The following is a 13,708-nucleotide window of genomic DNA, read 5'->3' on the forward strand; positions in this document are numbered from 1 at the left end:
ATATATATTACAGCTGCAACCCGAACCGACATGAGTTCGGAACCGCGTTCCTAGTATCAAAGAAAATCAAAAATTTTATTATTGGTTTTAAAGCCATAAATGATCGGTTATGCATCCTTCGAATAAAAGGAAAATTTTTCAACATATGCCTGATCAACGTGCACGCGCCAACCGAGGAAAAAGACGAAGAAATTAAAGATCTATTCTACGAAGATCTCGAAAGAGCATATGATAACTGTGCCAAAAATGATATTAAAATAATCATTGGAGACATGAACGCCCAGATAGGAAAAGAGATATGCTACCAAGATTATATTGGTAAACACAGCCTTCACGACGTTACTAATGACAATGGTTTAAGGCTTATTAGTATGGCAGCTTCCAAAGATTTAATTGTGGGAAGTACATGTTTTAATCATAAGAATATCCATAAAGCAACTTGGATATCACCAAATGGACGCACCACAAATCAAATTGACCATGTTATAATTGACAGAAGGCACTTTACAAACCTAATGGACGTAAGAAGTTACAGAGGCGCAAATATTGACTCCATTTTATGGTAAGGGCCAAGTTACGACAAAGAATTTCCAATGCCAAGAAAGAAAGGGGCACTAGACAAGTAAAATATAATTTACATATGCTAAAAAATGAAAACAAAGAGAAACAGTTCCAGTCACATATAAAAGAAACCCTAGAACACACCTGGGCAGTCGACCAATCAAGCACGGAAATGTGGAACAACTGCAAGGAGGCTCTGAAATTAGCAGCCGAAAGCACATTGGGAATATCCCGAACCCAAGAAAGAAACGACTGGTTCGACAAGACTGCAAAAAAATAACAGATGAGAAGAACGAGGCATTTAGGACCATGCAACAACGAAAAACTAGAACAACAATAGATAGATACAAAAACTTAAGGAGAGAGGAAAAACGCATACACCGAAAAAAGAAACGAGACTCGGAAAATGACATATTAGAACGGCTCGAAAGCCATATGAGTCAAGGAGAAACAAGAAAGTTCTATCATCAAATAAATAGTATTAGAAAAGAATTCAAACCAAGAATCAACTATTGTAATGATAAGGAAGGTAAATTACTTACCAACAAAGAGGATATCCTTTTACGATGGGTAGAGCACTTTCGAGAGTTGCTGGAAGGGGAACCTACTAACAATATAGAGCTGGAATATCGAAATGAGGAACTCGTGGAACCCCCCTCGGTAGATGAAGTGAAAATATCTATAGAAAAACTAAGGAACCATAGGTCCCCAGGTAGCGATGGCATCCCAGCAGAGTTATTTAAGCACGGTGGAGAGCAGCTCACCAAGGTGATGCGAGAAATTGTTTGTAGAATTTGGTCTGAGGAGCAAATGCCTGAAGAATGGAGCTTAGGCTTAATTTGCCCGTTACACAAAAAGGGAAACCAACTGGAATGCAATAATTACCGCGGAATTACTCTCCTAAATACAGCATACAAGATATTGTCAAATATTTTGCACGAGAGATTAAAGCCTTATACTGAAATGTTTCTAGGAGAATATCAGGCGGGATTCAGGCGTGGACGTTCAACCATTAACCAGATCTTTACACTACGACAGATCCTCGAAAAAGCGCAAGAGTTTAACATAGATATGTATCATATTTTTGTCGATTTTAAAGCGGCATATGACAGTGTCTTAAGACCAAGTCTTTACAACGCTATGAATGAGTTGGGAATTCCAAAAAAACTCATATGTTTGATAAAAGTGACAATGGCGAAGATGCTATCAGCAGTTAAAATTCAAAACGACTCGTCAACCCCATTTCAAATACATAGGGGGTTAAGGCAGGGAGATGCGCTGGCGTGTCAGCTTTTTAATGTCGCCTTAGAAAAAGTTGTACGAGACGCTAATTTAGATAGCAGGGGAACACTATTTAATAGATCAGTCCAAATTCTAGCATATGCAGATGACGTGGACATTATAACAAGAACTAGGGCGAGAACTGCGGAAATCCTAACCGAGCTAGTAGCAGCAGCAGAACGAATGGGGTTACAGATAAATCAAAATAAAACCAAATTCATGGCGACTAACACAAACACAAGAGCTGGAAATGTTGACACAAATTTAATCATCAATGACCAAAACTTCGAAGCAGTCAAAGAGTTCATATATCTAGGGACATCGGTTAACCCCAATAATAACACATCTGAGGAAATAAAAAGGCGAATAATAATTGCAAACAGGTGTTATCATGGTCTATCAAAGTACTTAGCTACCAAACGTCTGTCTCAAAAAACTCGTATAAGGCTGTATAGAACACTGATAGTCCCCGTTCTCACATATGGATCAGAGGCATGGACGCTAACGAAAACAGATGAATCCGCTCTATCCATTTTTGAAAGAAAGGTGCCACGCAAGATATTCGGAGCGGTCTGTGAAAACGGAGTATGGAGGCGTAGATATAACTTTGAACTGCAGAATATCTACAAGCATACGTTTGGTGGTAAAGATATTACCACTATAATTAAGCGAAACCGCCTGCAGTGGGCAGGACATGTAGCCCGGGCCCCTGAGTCAAACATGATAAAAAAGATTCTAACAGCGCAACCCGTAGGAATGAGAAGACGGGGTAGACCAAAGCTAAGGTGGATGGACGGGGTAACACAAGATGCCGAGAAGATCGGAGTCGGTAACTGGAAAATGCAAGCGAAGGACAGAATAGAATGGCGTAGAAAGCTTGAGAAGGTCGAGGCCCTCTAAGGGCTGTAGCACCAAGATGATGATGATGATATCACAGTTCTCGGGAAAAAAGACAACAACTTAAAGCAGAATTAGATCATCGCGTCTTAGGTACCGAACTGCACCAAAAAAAAAAAAACAAGCTCTTACACCACAACAGAAGCAATGTAGACATATTTGCTTTAAACCATCACCTACAAAATCAAGATTTTTGGGACAGTGTAATATTAATCCTCTATATGTTGACAGATATCCAGCAGTTAGTCATTTTAGCGCCAATGTATGGAGATGGATTTCATCTAGAGGAATGGGAATGGTATGGCGTATTGATGGCAGGTTTGTTGGGCAGACTTATCTGAAAATTCTAGAAAACATCATGTTTCCCAGTGTAGAACAATTGTATCTAGAAAATAATTTTATCCTCCAACAAGATAATTGTCCTGTTCACACTGCAAATATAATAAACCGGTGGATGCAGAAGAACAACATCGAAACCTTACCATGGCCCAGCTATAGTCCAGATTTAAACCCAATCGAGAATGTGTGGGGATTTATTATAAAACGGTTGTATCGGCGTAATTGTATACCTCAAAATGCTGAACAGCTGTGGCACGGTATACAACAGGTTTTGGGAAAAGCTCTCTGAAGAAGACAATTTCATAGTTCCTTTCACGCAGATGGACCCGAAGACTACAAGCTGTTATCAATGCTGATGCAGATATTACAAAATATTAATATTATTTTTACATAGGTATCTAAATTTAGTATAGTTTTGGTCTTTCAAACCCTCGCTTTCTTTCGAGAGTTTCTTGTTCCCTCCATTTTTTATTAATAGAAAAACTATGGTTCTGCTTATGTTAAAATGTTTTGCTGCTTCTCCAGTTATCTTTTAATTTGATTACCATTCTTGCTCTAATATATTGTTGAGTTAAGTTATTGTCGTTTGTTTTATTCCTTAATAATAATAAAAATAATAACACTAACCCTATTTTATGTTAAAACTATCATTTATATACTCTTTATAAAATTCAGGAATTCAAAATGTACAAAAAGGGTGTACATTATGTGAAATTATGAATATAATTTTAGTTAATGAGGACTATATTACATAGGGCTGGTTCAAATAAATTAGGATATGTGGTAAAAGGTCATCGAAAGACAACAGGGAAGAGAGTGTCTTTCTTCTTTGCTATCTTACAACTATCTGTATTTCTAATGGAGTGGGGTTAAAATGTGAGTAGGAAGGGTTGGAGAACGGGAAATACTTATAAAATTGTAGTAGAATGGTAGCTAGTAATACAGCGAAAAAATGACATTGTTTTTCGCATGTGAAAAAATTGAACACAAAATAATATCAAAATTTAGACCTTAATAATTATTACAATTTATAAATTAACATATGGTATCAGTTGTTTGTTGTTTGTTTGTTTATTTTATTATTTATCTGTCATATCTGTCATATTTACCAATCAAATACACTGCTCAAAATGATCAAATCTTACTAAGAGTCGTATCAGTTTTTTTAGGAACCAACTGTACATCTACATTTGAAATTATCATATAACTACACTTATTCAATGAGTGAAGAGTGAGAGAGAAGTGAGAGTTTGTGATACTTAAGCCACTCATCTATCTCTATTAAGCCCTTTTCTACATTATGTTTTAATCTTTATTGGCTTACATTAGACCAGTGTCATCAGCATACAGATACAACATAAACATGGACTGAAGCGGTAAATTAGATATTGAATTCATATAAATTAGGAAAAGTGTTGACCCAATATAGACCCTTGAGGAACTCAACATGCAATGTCTTCTGCTGCGCTTAGCACATGGTTACATAGTACTTTTTGTGTTCTGTCACTCAAATAGACCTTCAACCAAACTAAAGCCATTCCAGTTATCCCATATTGCAAGCACTAAAATAAATATGTCGTGGTCAATTGTATCGAAAGCTTTTTGCAAATCCAATGATACAAATACACAACTTAACCCTTTGTCTAATTTGTTGTATATATCTGTAATTAAGTCAGTAGCAGCTGAGACTATGCTTGAATCATGTCTAAAACCATATTGCCTGTTAAACCAGTAACTGGATGAATCAAAGAATTGTACAATTTGGTTATTTACACATGATTCCAAGATCTTTGACAGGACTGATAAGAGATATTGACCGATAACTTCCAGATTGCTTTGAGTCCTCTCCTTTATACAATGGTACCAATATCGTCATTTTCATAGAGTTTGGGATTAATCCAGTGAGAAAAGAGAAGTTAATTAATTTAGTTAAAATCGGTAGCAGCCCTTCTGAAAACTCTCTAATAATATTCACACTAAAGCAGTGGCAGCCTGGAGATTTTACTTTTTTAGTTTTCTTATAATCTCCCTAATATAGTTTTCTGAGACTTGTTGCCTTTCGAATATGTATTTGATTGGCTGTATATTTATTGGAGGTTTTAATGGGAGTGGTATTTGTAATTATTTCCTAAGAAATTTACACGCCACCATTAAAATGCTCTCGTCTCTGTCGTAAAGCTCTCTGTGTTAGTGTATGCTTTTGAAATTATAAACTGACAATTATATTGAATCTAGAGTATAGTTAATTATTTCGAAGCATAATCTTTTACATAAATAAAAATAAAGCAGGATTAAATTATCGATCAAAAGACCTGTATGTTATTTTTCTTCTATTGTTCTTGTTCTGAAGGTTGTAACTTCTGAAGCATACTATTATTGCTCTTATTGCATGATCTATTTTAATATAGATTTAATTTTCAGTTCCATACGAATTTTAGTATGAGATAGTAAATTACATAAACTAAGTAAAATAAGTATTAGATGAGATTGTATTGTTATTACATCTTCTTATTTTCAGCTTGCAGTCTCTGACAATGTTCCGAATCAAATTTGTGAAACCTGCAAAAATCAAATAATTTTCATAGCTACAATTCGATATGCCTTCGAAAAGGCCAATTCCTTCTTACAGTTGCATTCTACTGGTCATCTAGAAAAACAAGCAATCAACGAACACAACATTATTGAGAGAGATAATACTGAAATCAATATTTTACTGGAGTGCAAAGTGGAAGAAGATCTATTTGAAGAAACTTTAAATGATCTGCAGGGTTCCGAAGAAATTAATTGGGAGTTGGTAGACCGTATCAAGGAAGATGTGGTTTCTGATGATGATCCTCTTGAATCTGACCCAAGTATAATGTGTGTATCGAAAGTGAAACCACTTTTACTACAAACAGACATTAGCACCGGAGAAGCTCCTAATAGACCCAATTCTCCAAGATGTTCAGAAACACGAAAATTCAAAAGTCATATTAGCCACATGTGCCCCATCTGCTACACAGATCTAACTTTAGCTGACTTTCTTCCTCATATCAGAGGCCACGAGGAGTTGCAAAAGTACTTAGGCGGTCCTAAATACATACTTAAAACTAAATACCAAGCCTCTCCTAGTACTGATAAGGGTTTGTTGGGAGGCGAGGGAGAAATATTGCATATCTGCTACATCTGCCAGAAGAAGTTGAAAGCCGCTGAATATATCGTTCATTTGAACCATCATGTTGCTGCCAATGTACCACACCTATTACAAGTGTGGTAGAGTTTTTAAGAAGAAAAGTTCTATGTGTCACATATAGTGGTTCATAATGATGATCCTGCCTACAAGTAAGTAATGTCAAAATAACTCAGATCTTGGATTGGACTGCTTCAGATGTGGCGGTCTTAAGCCCATCGTCATCAATCATAGCCCTTCTTTTCTATCTGCCATTTTCTTGTCAATGTGCAGATATTCCTCCATCCTATGGCTCTCCCTCATCCGACCTCTTAATTCGTTACTGCCTGTAGAAATCCTTTTCCACGATCCACTGCCAAGCAGATTTCTTACGTCCTCATCCACATCATCCTCCCATCGCTTTTTCGGTCTTCCATTAGGTCTATAGATCACATGCCGTAAGGCAGTTAAAAAATATCCGTAAGGGGCGCTTACGCCGGGGTTTAAAAAAAACTGTTGAAGTCTTATATTTTCCAAGTTTAAAACCAATTATAGTTGATAAATAGTAACAAATCACAAATATTATATGTAAAACTAATAAAAAAATGCTGTCCCACCAGGAACTTAATTGATCAATATAGATAGATCTATAGACAGAAAAATAATTTTAACAAAGTGTTACTTATTCTATTTTTAAAATTATAAATCACACAGTTATAAATTATTTCATTCATATATCGGAATAACTTGGAAGAAGTTCTATCTTTCAGTATTCTATGTTTTTTTGTCAATCCTATATTTTCAACAATTATTCTATGATTGACAATGGCGCTTGTTTTTATTATTTCTTCTTCTGTTAACTGGACACCTTTTTTAAATGAAGGTATAATTAAATATATTCCTTTTTTCTCTAAAAGATCTGATATATCAAAACCCCTGTCCGCTAAAATAAATTCTCCTTCTTCAATAAGTCCTAAAATTATACCTTCTACTGTATAATTTTTCTGTCTGAAATACTGCCTCCATAAACATCAGATACATATATAATTTCACCTTTTTCAGATCATGCTATTGGTATTTTAAAGGTATTGGTTCCATAATATATAGAATATGTTGTCTGTTATATAATAGAGCATTACTTCGATCTATTGCAATTTCAGTATGGTCCAGAATAATTTTGTACTGGTCTTCTGAGTTGTTGCAATGTTCCAAAAGTTAATTTTTTTAAACAAGTGTAAAGATGCTTGGTTCACTTAACAAATATTTTTTGGACAGTTCGAGTGTCTACAGCAAAAAATGCTTCAATGTAGAATAAAACAAATTAAGTCTATATTTCATAAGCGTTATTAACAGTTCATTTTCCACTATGAATTTTAATGTATGATTTTCCAAACTCTTCAGCAAAAAATGTAAACAATTTTTTTGAAAAACCAGTAAAATGTTTCTTCTGACAAAAAGTCATAAGAAATTAATTGACTTCTATTCCATGTTATCACAGTTATAATACATGTTTTTGAACTATCTGATGTATTTTCATTAGCAGGTGTCTATTGAACCCCACTTTTGTGTATGATTAACTGTTTGTAATAATTATGTTTCTGTTTGCCCCCTTTGTTTCCTTTTGTTCTCCCAGAGTCCTTCACTGGAGTCTCCAACTTTTTTTTTGGTAAATTTACTGAAGGTACTGCATCCTTTTTAAGGATCCTCCATTGTCCTAGAAAAATAAGACAATGACAATATAGGAAATTGGGATAAGTATTTTTTTAACTATCTCATACTTGTAATGGTATAACTTTAATTTGAAAAGTGCCTGGAACAGATTTTTGTGTGATTGCTGATACTTTTTTCAGACCTGATAGCGATCAACTATCGTTTTTGTAAAACTTTATTCGAGGGAATATTGTCAGTTTTATTGGAAACTGAATTGCGTTGTGGCACACAACAATTGTAAGGCATACTGTACAGTTTTAGTAAAAGTGTCCAAATAATTCTTCTTCTTCTTCTTCTTTTGGCATCATAACCCTGGATGGGTCTTTGCCTGTCTGGCTATGTCCTTCCATTCAGATCTCTCTTGTGTCCTTCTTCTCCATTGTCTTATGTTCATTGTTTTCAGGTCGTCTTCCACGTCATCCAACCATCTCGTTCTGGGCCTTCCTTTTTTTCGCCTTCCTATGGGCTTCCATTGTAACATTTTCTTTGTTGTTTTTGCATCGTTTTGTCTCTGCACATGTCCCAGCCATGACAGTCTTTGACTTTTCACAAATCTTACAATGTCATAACCTTCATTTAACTCATTAACCTCGTCGTTTCTCCTGATTCTCCATGTGCCATCTTCCTCTTGTACCGGGCCATATACTTTCCTCAGTATTTTTCTCTCGAATGTCCTGAGTTGGGCTTCATCTTTTTTCGTCATTACCCAAGTTTCACATCCATAGGTTACTACGGGTCTAATCAGTGTTCTGTAGATAGTCCTTTTGGTTCTTTTATCTAATAATTTCGATGTCATAATTCTTTTACGATACCCGCTGGAAATACGTGCATTAATTTCGCTACTTACGAGGTTCTTCTGATTGATTTCTGTGCCGAGATATGTAAAGGCATCCACTCGTTCGATAGTATAGTTGTCTATTGTGATATTATTTTCATTGTCAGTTATTCTTTTGACTGTCATATACTTCGTTTTTGCTTCGTTTATTTTGAGACCTCTTTTTCTTGCTTCAGGAGATCAATTTGTTTGAACACTTCCATTAGTCGTGGCTTATTCCTATTAATGATGGCTACATCGTCTGCATATGCAGTAATTTGTACTGATTTGGTGTTTATATGGCCGGTTATATTGGTTTTTCTGATGACTGCCTCAAGAACTAGGTTGAATAGCATGGTTGATAGGGCATCTCCCTGTCTTACTCCCATGTTGATGTTAAACAGGGGAGTCAGTTCTCCATCTACTCTGACTGCGGCTTTTGAACCCTGCAACGTCATTTTTACGTCCAAATAATTAGAATGTCCTAAATGACTTACTAAAACTTAAATCATTCACAAAATTGCATACCAACTAGGAAACGAGTACCAAACAATGTAAATAAATGGCAGAATAAAAATAAGGTTATGTTTTAATACCAAACCCTGACGCCAGCGCCATCTACATGCAGGTGATCTATTCCTCTACACTTTTGCATTCAACAGTTTTTTTGGAACCCTGTTTTCTTCCATCCTAAATACATCACGTGCCTATTGGAAACCCTGCAGATATCCAGTACCTTATTATTATTATGATTCTACGTTTTTCATGGTATTTCTATACTCTTCATATTGGTGGTAAAGTGAATTGCTTTAAACATGATGTCCTTATTCTATTATTAAATATATAATTCACTCATTTCTATCCATCGGGCCTTCTTTCTCCTTCCATCAACTTCTAACATATCTATTTTTCGTCCCACATAATTTTCAATTCTACACGACCAAACCATTACAGTCTTTGTAAAGCATTTCAAGCTTTTTTGAGATTGTATTCGGCTCCAAGCAAGTCAATATCCCCAACCATTCCTATTTCTCCCAACCATATATGTATACTCCGTTTTCGATCGGTTAACCTTAAGTCCTCCCTCTTTAATAGTCCTTCTCCAACCCTCGTTTTTTTTCCTTTAAGATGCACATATTGCCACCAAACCGTAATGAGATCAAAAAGCCTTAAGAGCTACATTTGCAAGAATCCCGGTTCTTATAGATGTAGGTACTGTCAGAAGTTGTTTGAGACGGTGGAAACTCGGACTACACATATTGGTTCGGACTAAGAACACGCCCGGCTATTACAAGAAATGTAATGTTACCGTTATGGATATAAATACCCATAAGGTGTCGAAGCACCCTTAGGATCAAACATGTGTCCAATATATGTGGGTCTTACGTTTGGAACATTCACATGTGAGTATGATTATTTCTTTTATATTCATTATTCATTTGCCCTAATGTTCGCAATTAAACACGCCGTGATATTTTGGGTATTGAATTATCGGAATTTATTTCGACTTAAACTTTCTTTAAGGATTTCGTTCCGAAAAAAGAAAGCGTGGAATTACCTGCGAATAGCATATTTGGTGTCATCTTAAAGCTGGATGCTTTTTCTACCTCTGATTTTAATGTTTTCAAGAGACACATTATTCGATTTACTTTCAGTTTGTTTAAAATTTTTTAGAATTCTGTTTGCCGCTCACGTCGAGACTTAAGTCACAGAATAATAAACAATCAGAATGCCCACTCTGCTTGAAAAAATAAGTACGCGCATCTCGTTCGCGCAGACGGAATCAGCCATGTTTTAAACGGAACCAGTGCTGTTCAGTGACATTTTATCTGGTGTGCATAGAAAAATTAACCCGGTTTAATTTATTTACGGCAACTATACACATAATATGCACTATTTTATTCGTACTTTTAGTTGAGGAATAGATTAAATTATTTCAAATGTACTAAATTATTAAAACTTTTAAATTGATTTGGAAAAGTGTCAAGCAGTTGTACCAAGGGTGCCACACACTTTCCAAATTTATTTTCGTAGTCATTATTGCCACAGAATAATAAACAATCAGAATGCCCACTGTGCTTGAAAAAATAAGTACGCGCAGACGGAATCAGCCATGTTTTAGTCGGAACTAGTGCTGTTCAGTGACATTGTATCTTGTGTGCATAGAAAAATTAACCAGGTTTAATTTATTTACGGCAACTATAGACATAATATGCACTATTTTATTCGTACGTTTAGTTGAAGAATATATTAAATTATTTCAAATGTACTAAATTATTAATCTCGAAAAATTTAAATTACAGTTCTGTCGTAGCTTGTCACAAATTTCTCAATTCGAGTCTATGTTTCCGTTTAAAATATGGCGATCGCGTGCTGACAAACTTCAAAGGCGACATCTGAGAGTGGGCATTCTGATTGTTATTTATTCTGTACTTTAGTTAAATCCTTAAGATGGGTACACATGTGAGAGCCAAACTGTTCGCGAACTGCTCGTGAGCTATTCGCGAACAGTTCGTTGAAAATATGTTTGTATGTTCATTACTATCCAATACCCTAAGTATCTAATAACAAACTGAGAATTAATTTACTTCGTTATTCTAAGTATTTCGGTATTTTGTTTACACGGTAGGCGGCATTTTGTTTAACCGAATGATCTCATCGCAAACTTAGCAGAAACAATTTATAGTCTCGAACAGCGTCCAAATTTAACTGCGAACATTCTTTGTGTTCGTCCCAAAAACCGACAGGCCGTGGTTACTGACGAGCAACGAACAGCTCGCAAGCGGTTCGTCCCGTCGTACAAATTAACGAATATAGCGTTCACAAACGGTTCGCGAACAGTTCTGCTCGCATATGTGTATCCACCTGTACACAGGTAACTACATCTTTGATCAACATTTCACGGAGTCCACAGTACACGATGTATATAATAGTTTTTTCTTCCATCGAAGAATTTGGGCATCGTTTACTTTGACTGCTCTCGCCTTCCATATTGCTTTTTCTTCTTCTTTAAGTGCCATGTTGTATCTTTCGCCTCTCATCACATGTCCGAGATATTGCAATTTCCTTTCTTTTATTGTATTTTCCATTTCCCTCTTTCTTATTCTCCTTAACACTTCTGTATTCGTGACTCTATCTACCCGTGGAATCCTGAACAATCTTCTAAATGTCCACATTTCAAACGCGTTAAGTCGATTTATTGTATTCCGGTTTAATGTCCATGATTCAGTTCCATAGTAGAGTACACTGTGTACATAGCATATAATTAGCCTTATTCTGAGTGACAATGTCAGATCTTTGCTGCATAAAATCTTTTTCATTTTCACGAAGTTACTAACAGGTTTTCGGTTGCTTCGAAATGTGCCGCCTCTTGTTCCATAAATTTAGTACATAACGTTATAAATTATTGCCTTTTCTTGGCTATTTAATCTCAGCCTTTTTGTTCCTATCTTTTTAGAAGCCATATTGTTAAATAACTATTATTAATAACTAAACTTAACACACTATAAATACACTAAATCACTTATTAATTCGCTATTTGCCACTAACAACATACTAAGCACTAATCTAAAATAAAATAATAAAATATCCAACACGCACTCTCTGCGATACATAACTACGACACTGGCCGTTTCCATGGTAACACTAGTAAACAAGAATCACTGCGCATCGTCGAGTTATGAGTCATATTCCCAAACTAAAGTTTGTCGGAGTCTATTATGGTATCGTGACCACCTTCTTTATATAGTTCAGCTAGAAGATTATCTATTCTGGGTGATTGTATCGTTTTATGCTTCTATTTAATATTTAACGCCCATTTTATGAGGATAAACCATCTAAAAATAAATCAAATAACGGCCGTTAGCTATTATTTTTTCCTTGGAAGCCGTCTGTTATAAACAGGTCGTTCTGCAGCCAATTGGCTTATTGTACATATTCGATTCCTTTGATACCCATTTCAGGATTATGGAAACCTGTATCAGCTTATACGGGTCCAGTGGATGGGTATCATATAAATTTGGAGTCATTTTATTGTCCCCAGAAAGTGTTTGCCGCTTGCGATCCAATGTCTTGCAGTGATGCAAGATACGGTTGACTGTTTCAGGTTCTCTGCTACAAAGTCTGCAGCTTAAGTCTCCATGATACAGTCCCATTGTGTGCATATGTTCCTTAACCGGTGCATGTCCAATAAGAAAGTCTGTCATGACTCTGAGCTGATTCCTGCTTGTTTGTCGCAGTACTTAAATCCTATTAGCACATCTTGCCATGTGTTTGACCGGCTATATTTTCTCAGTGACAGTTATGTTGCTGTTTTCCAGTAACGGACGATGCTTTTTGGCACTCCCACAGCCCATTCTGGACCGAAGTATTTTGTAGCTGATGTTCCTCTGGCAAGTGCATCAGCTCCTTCGTTGCATATATTCCCCGATGACCTCGAAAAATCGCGTGTTGCTGAAAAAACAATAATTTTTGTAAAGTGTCTAGAATTTTGGCCACTATTGTACATTGTACGCTCTTCTGGATGAAAATCTCTGAAAATTATAAAAAAGCTTACAATAACTTTTGTAAAATATACCTTTTGTTATTTCCTTTTTAGGCACATGCATAAACACAGAACGCGCAAAGGATCCAAACCTATCACTGCCTCGATTGCCCTAAGCAGTTTTACCACCGCTCTGTGATGAACAATCACGTCCTGATCCACAGCGGTGAAAAAGCATATGCGTAGCTTCTGTGCGCGGACTATCAATAGCCAATATAATCTAGAGGTGCACGAGAAAGTTCACTAGGGAGACCACAGTCATGTATGTACATTCTGCGACAAGGGTTTTCTAGAGAAGTCATACCTGAACAAACACATGAAGACGCACAAAGAGGAGTCCCGGGAAAAAGAAATTTAACAATCCTGGACCTGATTTTTTGTAGATATAAAATAAATTTTATATTTTTGATAATTA

The 13,708-nt window shown here is 36.0% G+C and overlaps 1 protein-coding gene across 5 annotated transcripts in view; it reads left to right on the forward strand.

Moving 5' to 3' along the window:
• Positions 1–13,708, forward strand: part of LOC140446150 (uncharacterized) — a 29,158-nt gene extending 15,450 nt beyond the window's left edge. For 3 of the 5 annotated variants that reach the window (XM_072538710.1, XM_072538686.1, XM_072538680.1), the window contains exons 9-10: positions 5,597–10,153; positions 13,348–13,708. In XM_072538710.1, the coding sequence (XP_072394811.1) occupies positions 5,597–6,334 (738 nt within the window). In that variant the 3' untranslated portion in view covers positions 6,335–10,153; positions 13,348–13,708. The remainder of the gene's footprint in view (positions 1–5,596; positions 10,154–13,347) is intronic. The other 2 variants (XM_072538693.1, XM_072538701.1) reach the window with 2 other exon arrangements.

This window comes from Diabrotica undecimpunctata, chromosome 1 (assembly GCF_040954645.1).
Source record: "Diabrotica undecimpunctata isolate CICGRU chromosome 1, icDiaUnde3, whole genome shotgun sequence".
NCBI classification, from domain to species: Eukaryota; Metazoa; Arthropoda; class Insecta; order Coleoptera; family Chrysomelidae; genus Diabrotica; species Diabrotica undecimpunctata.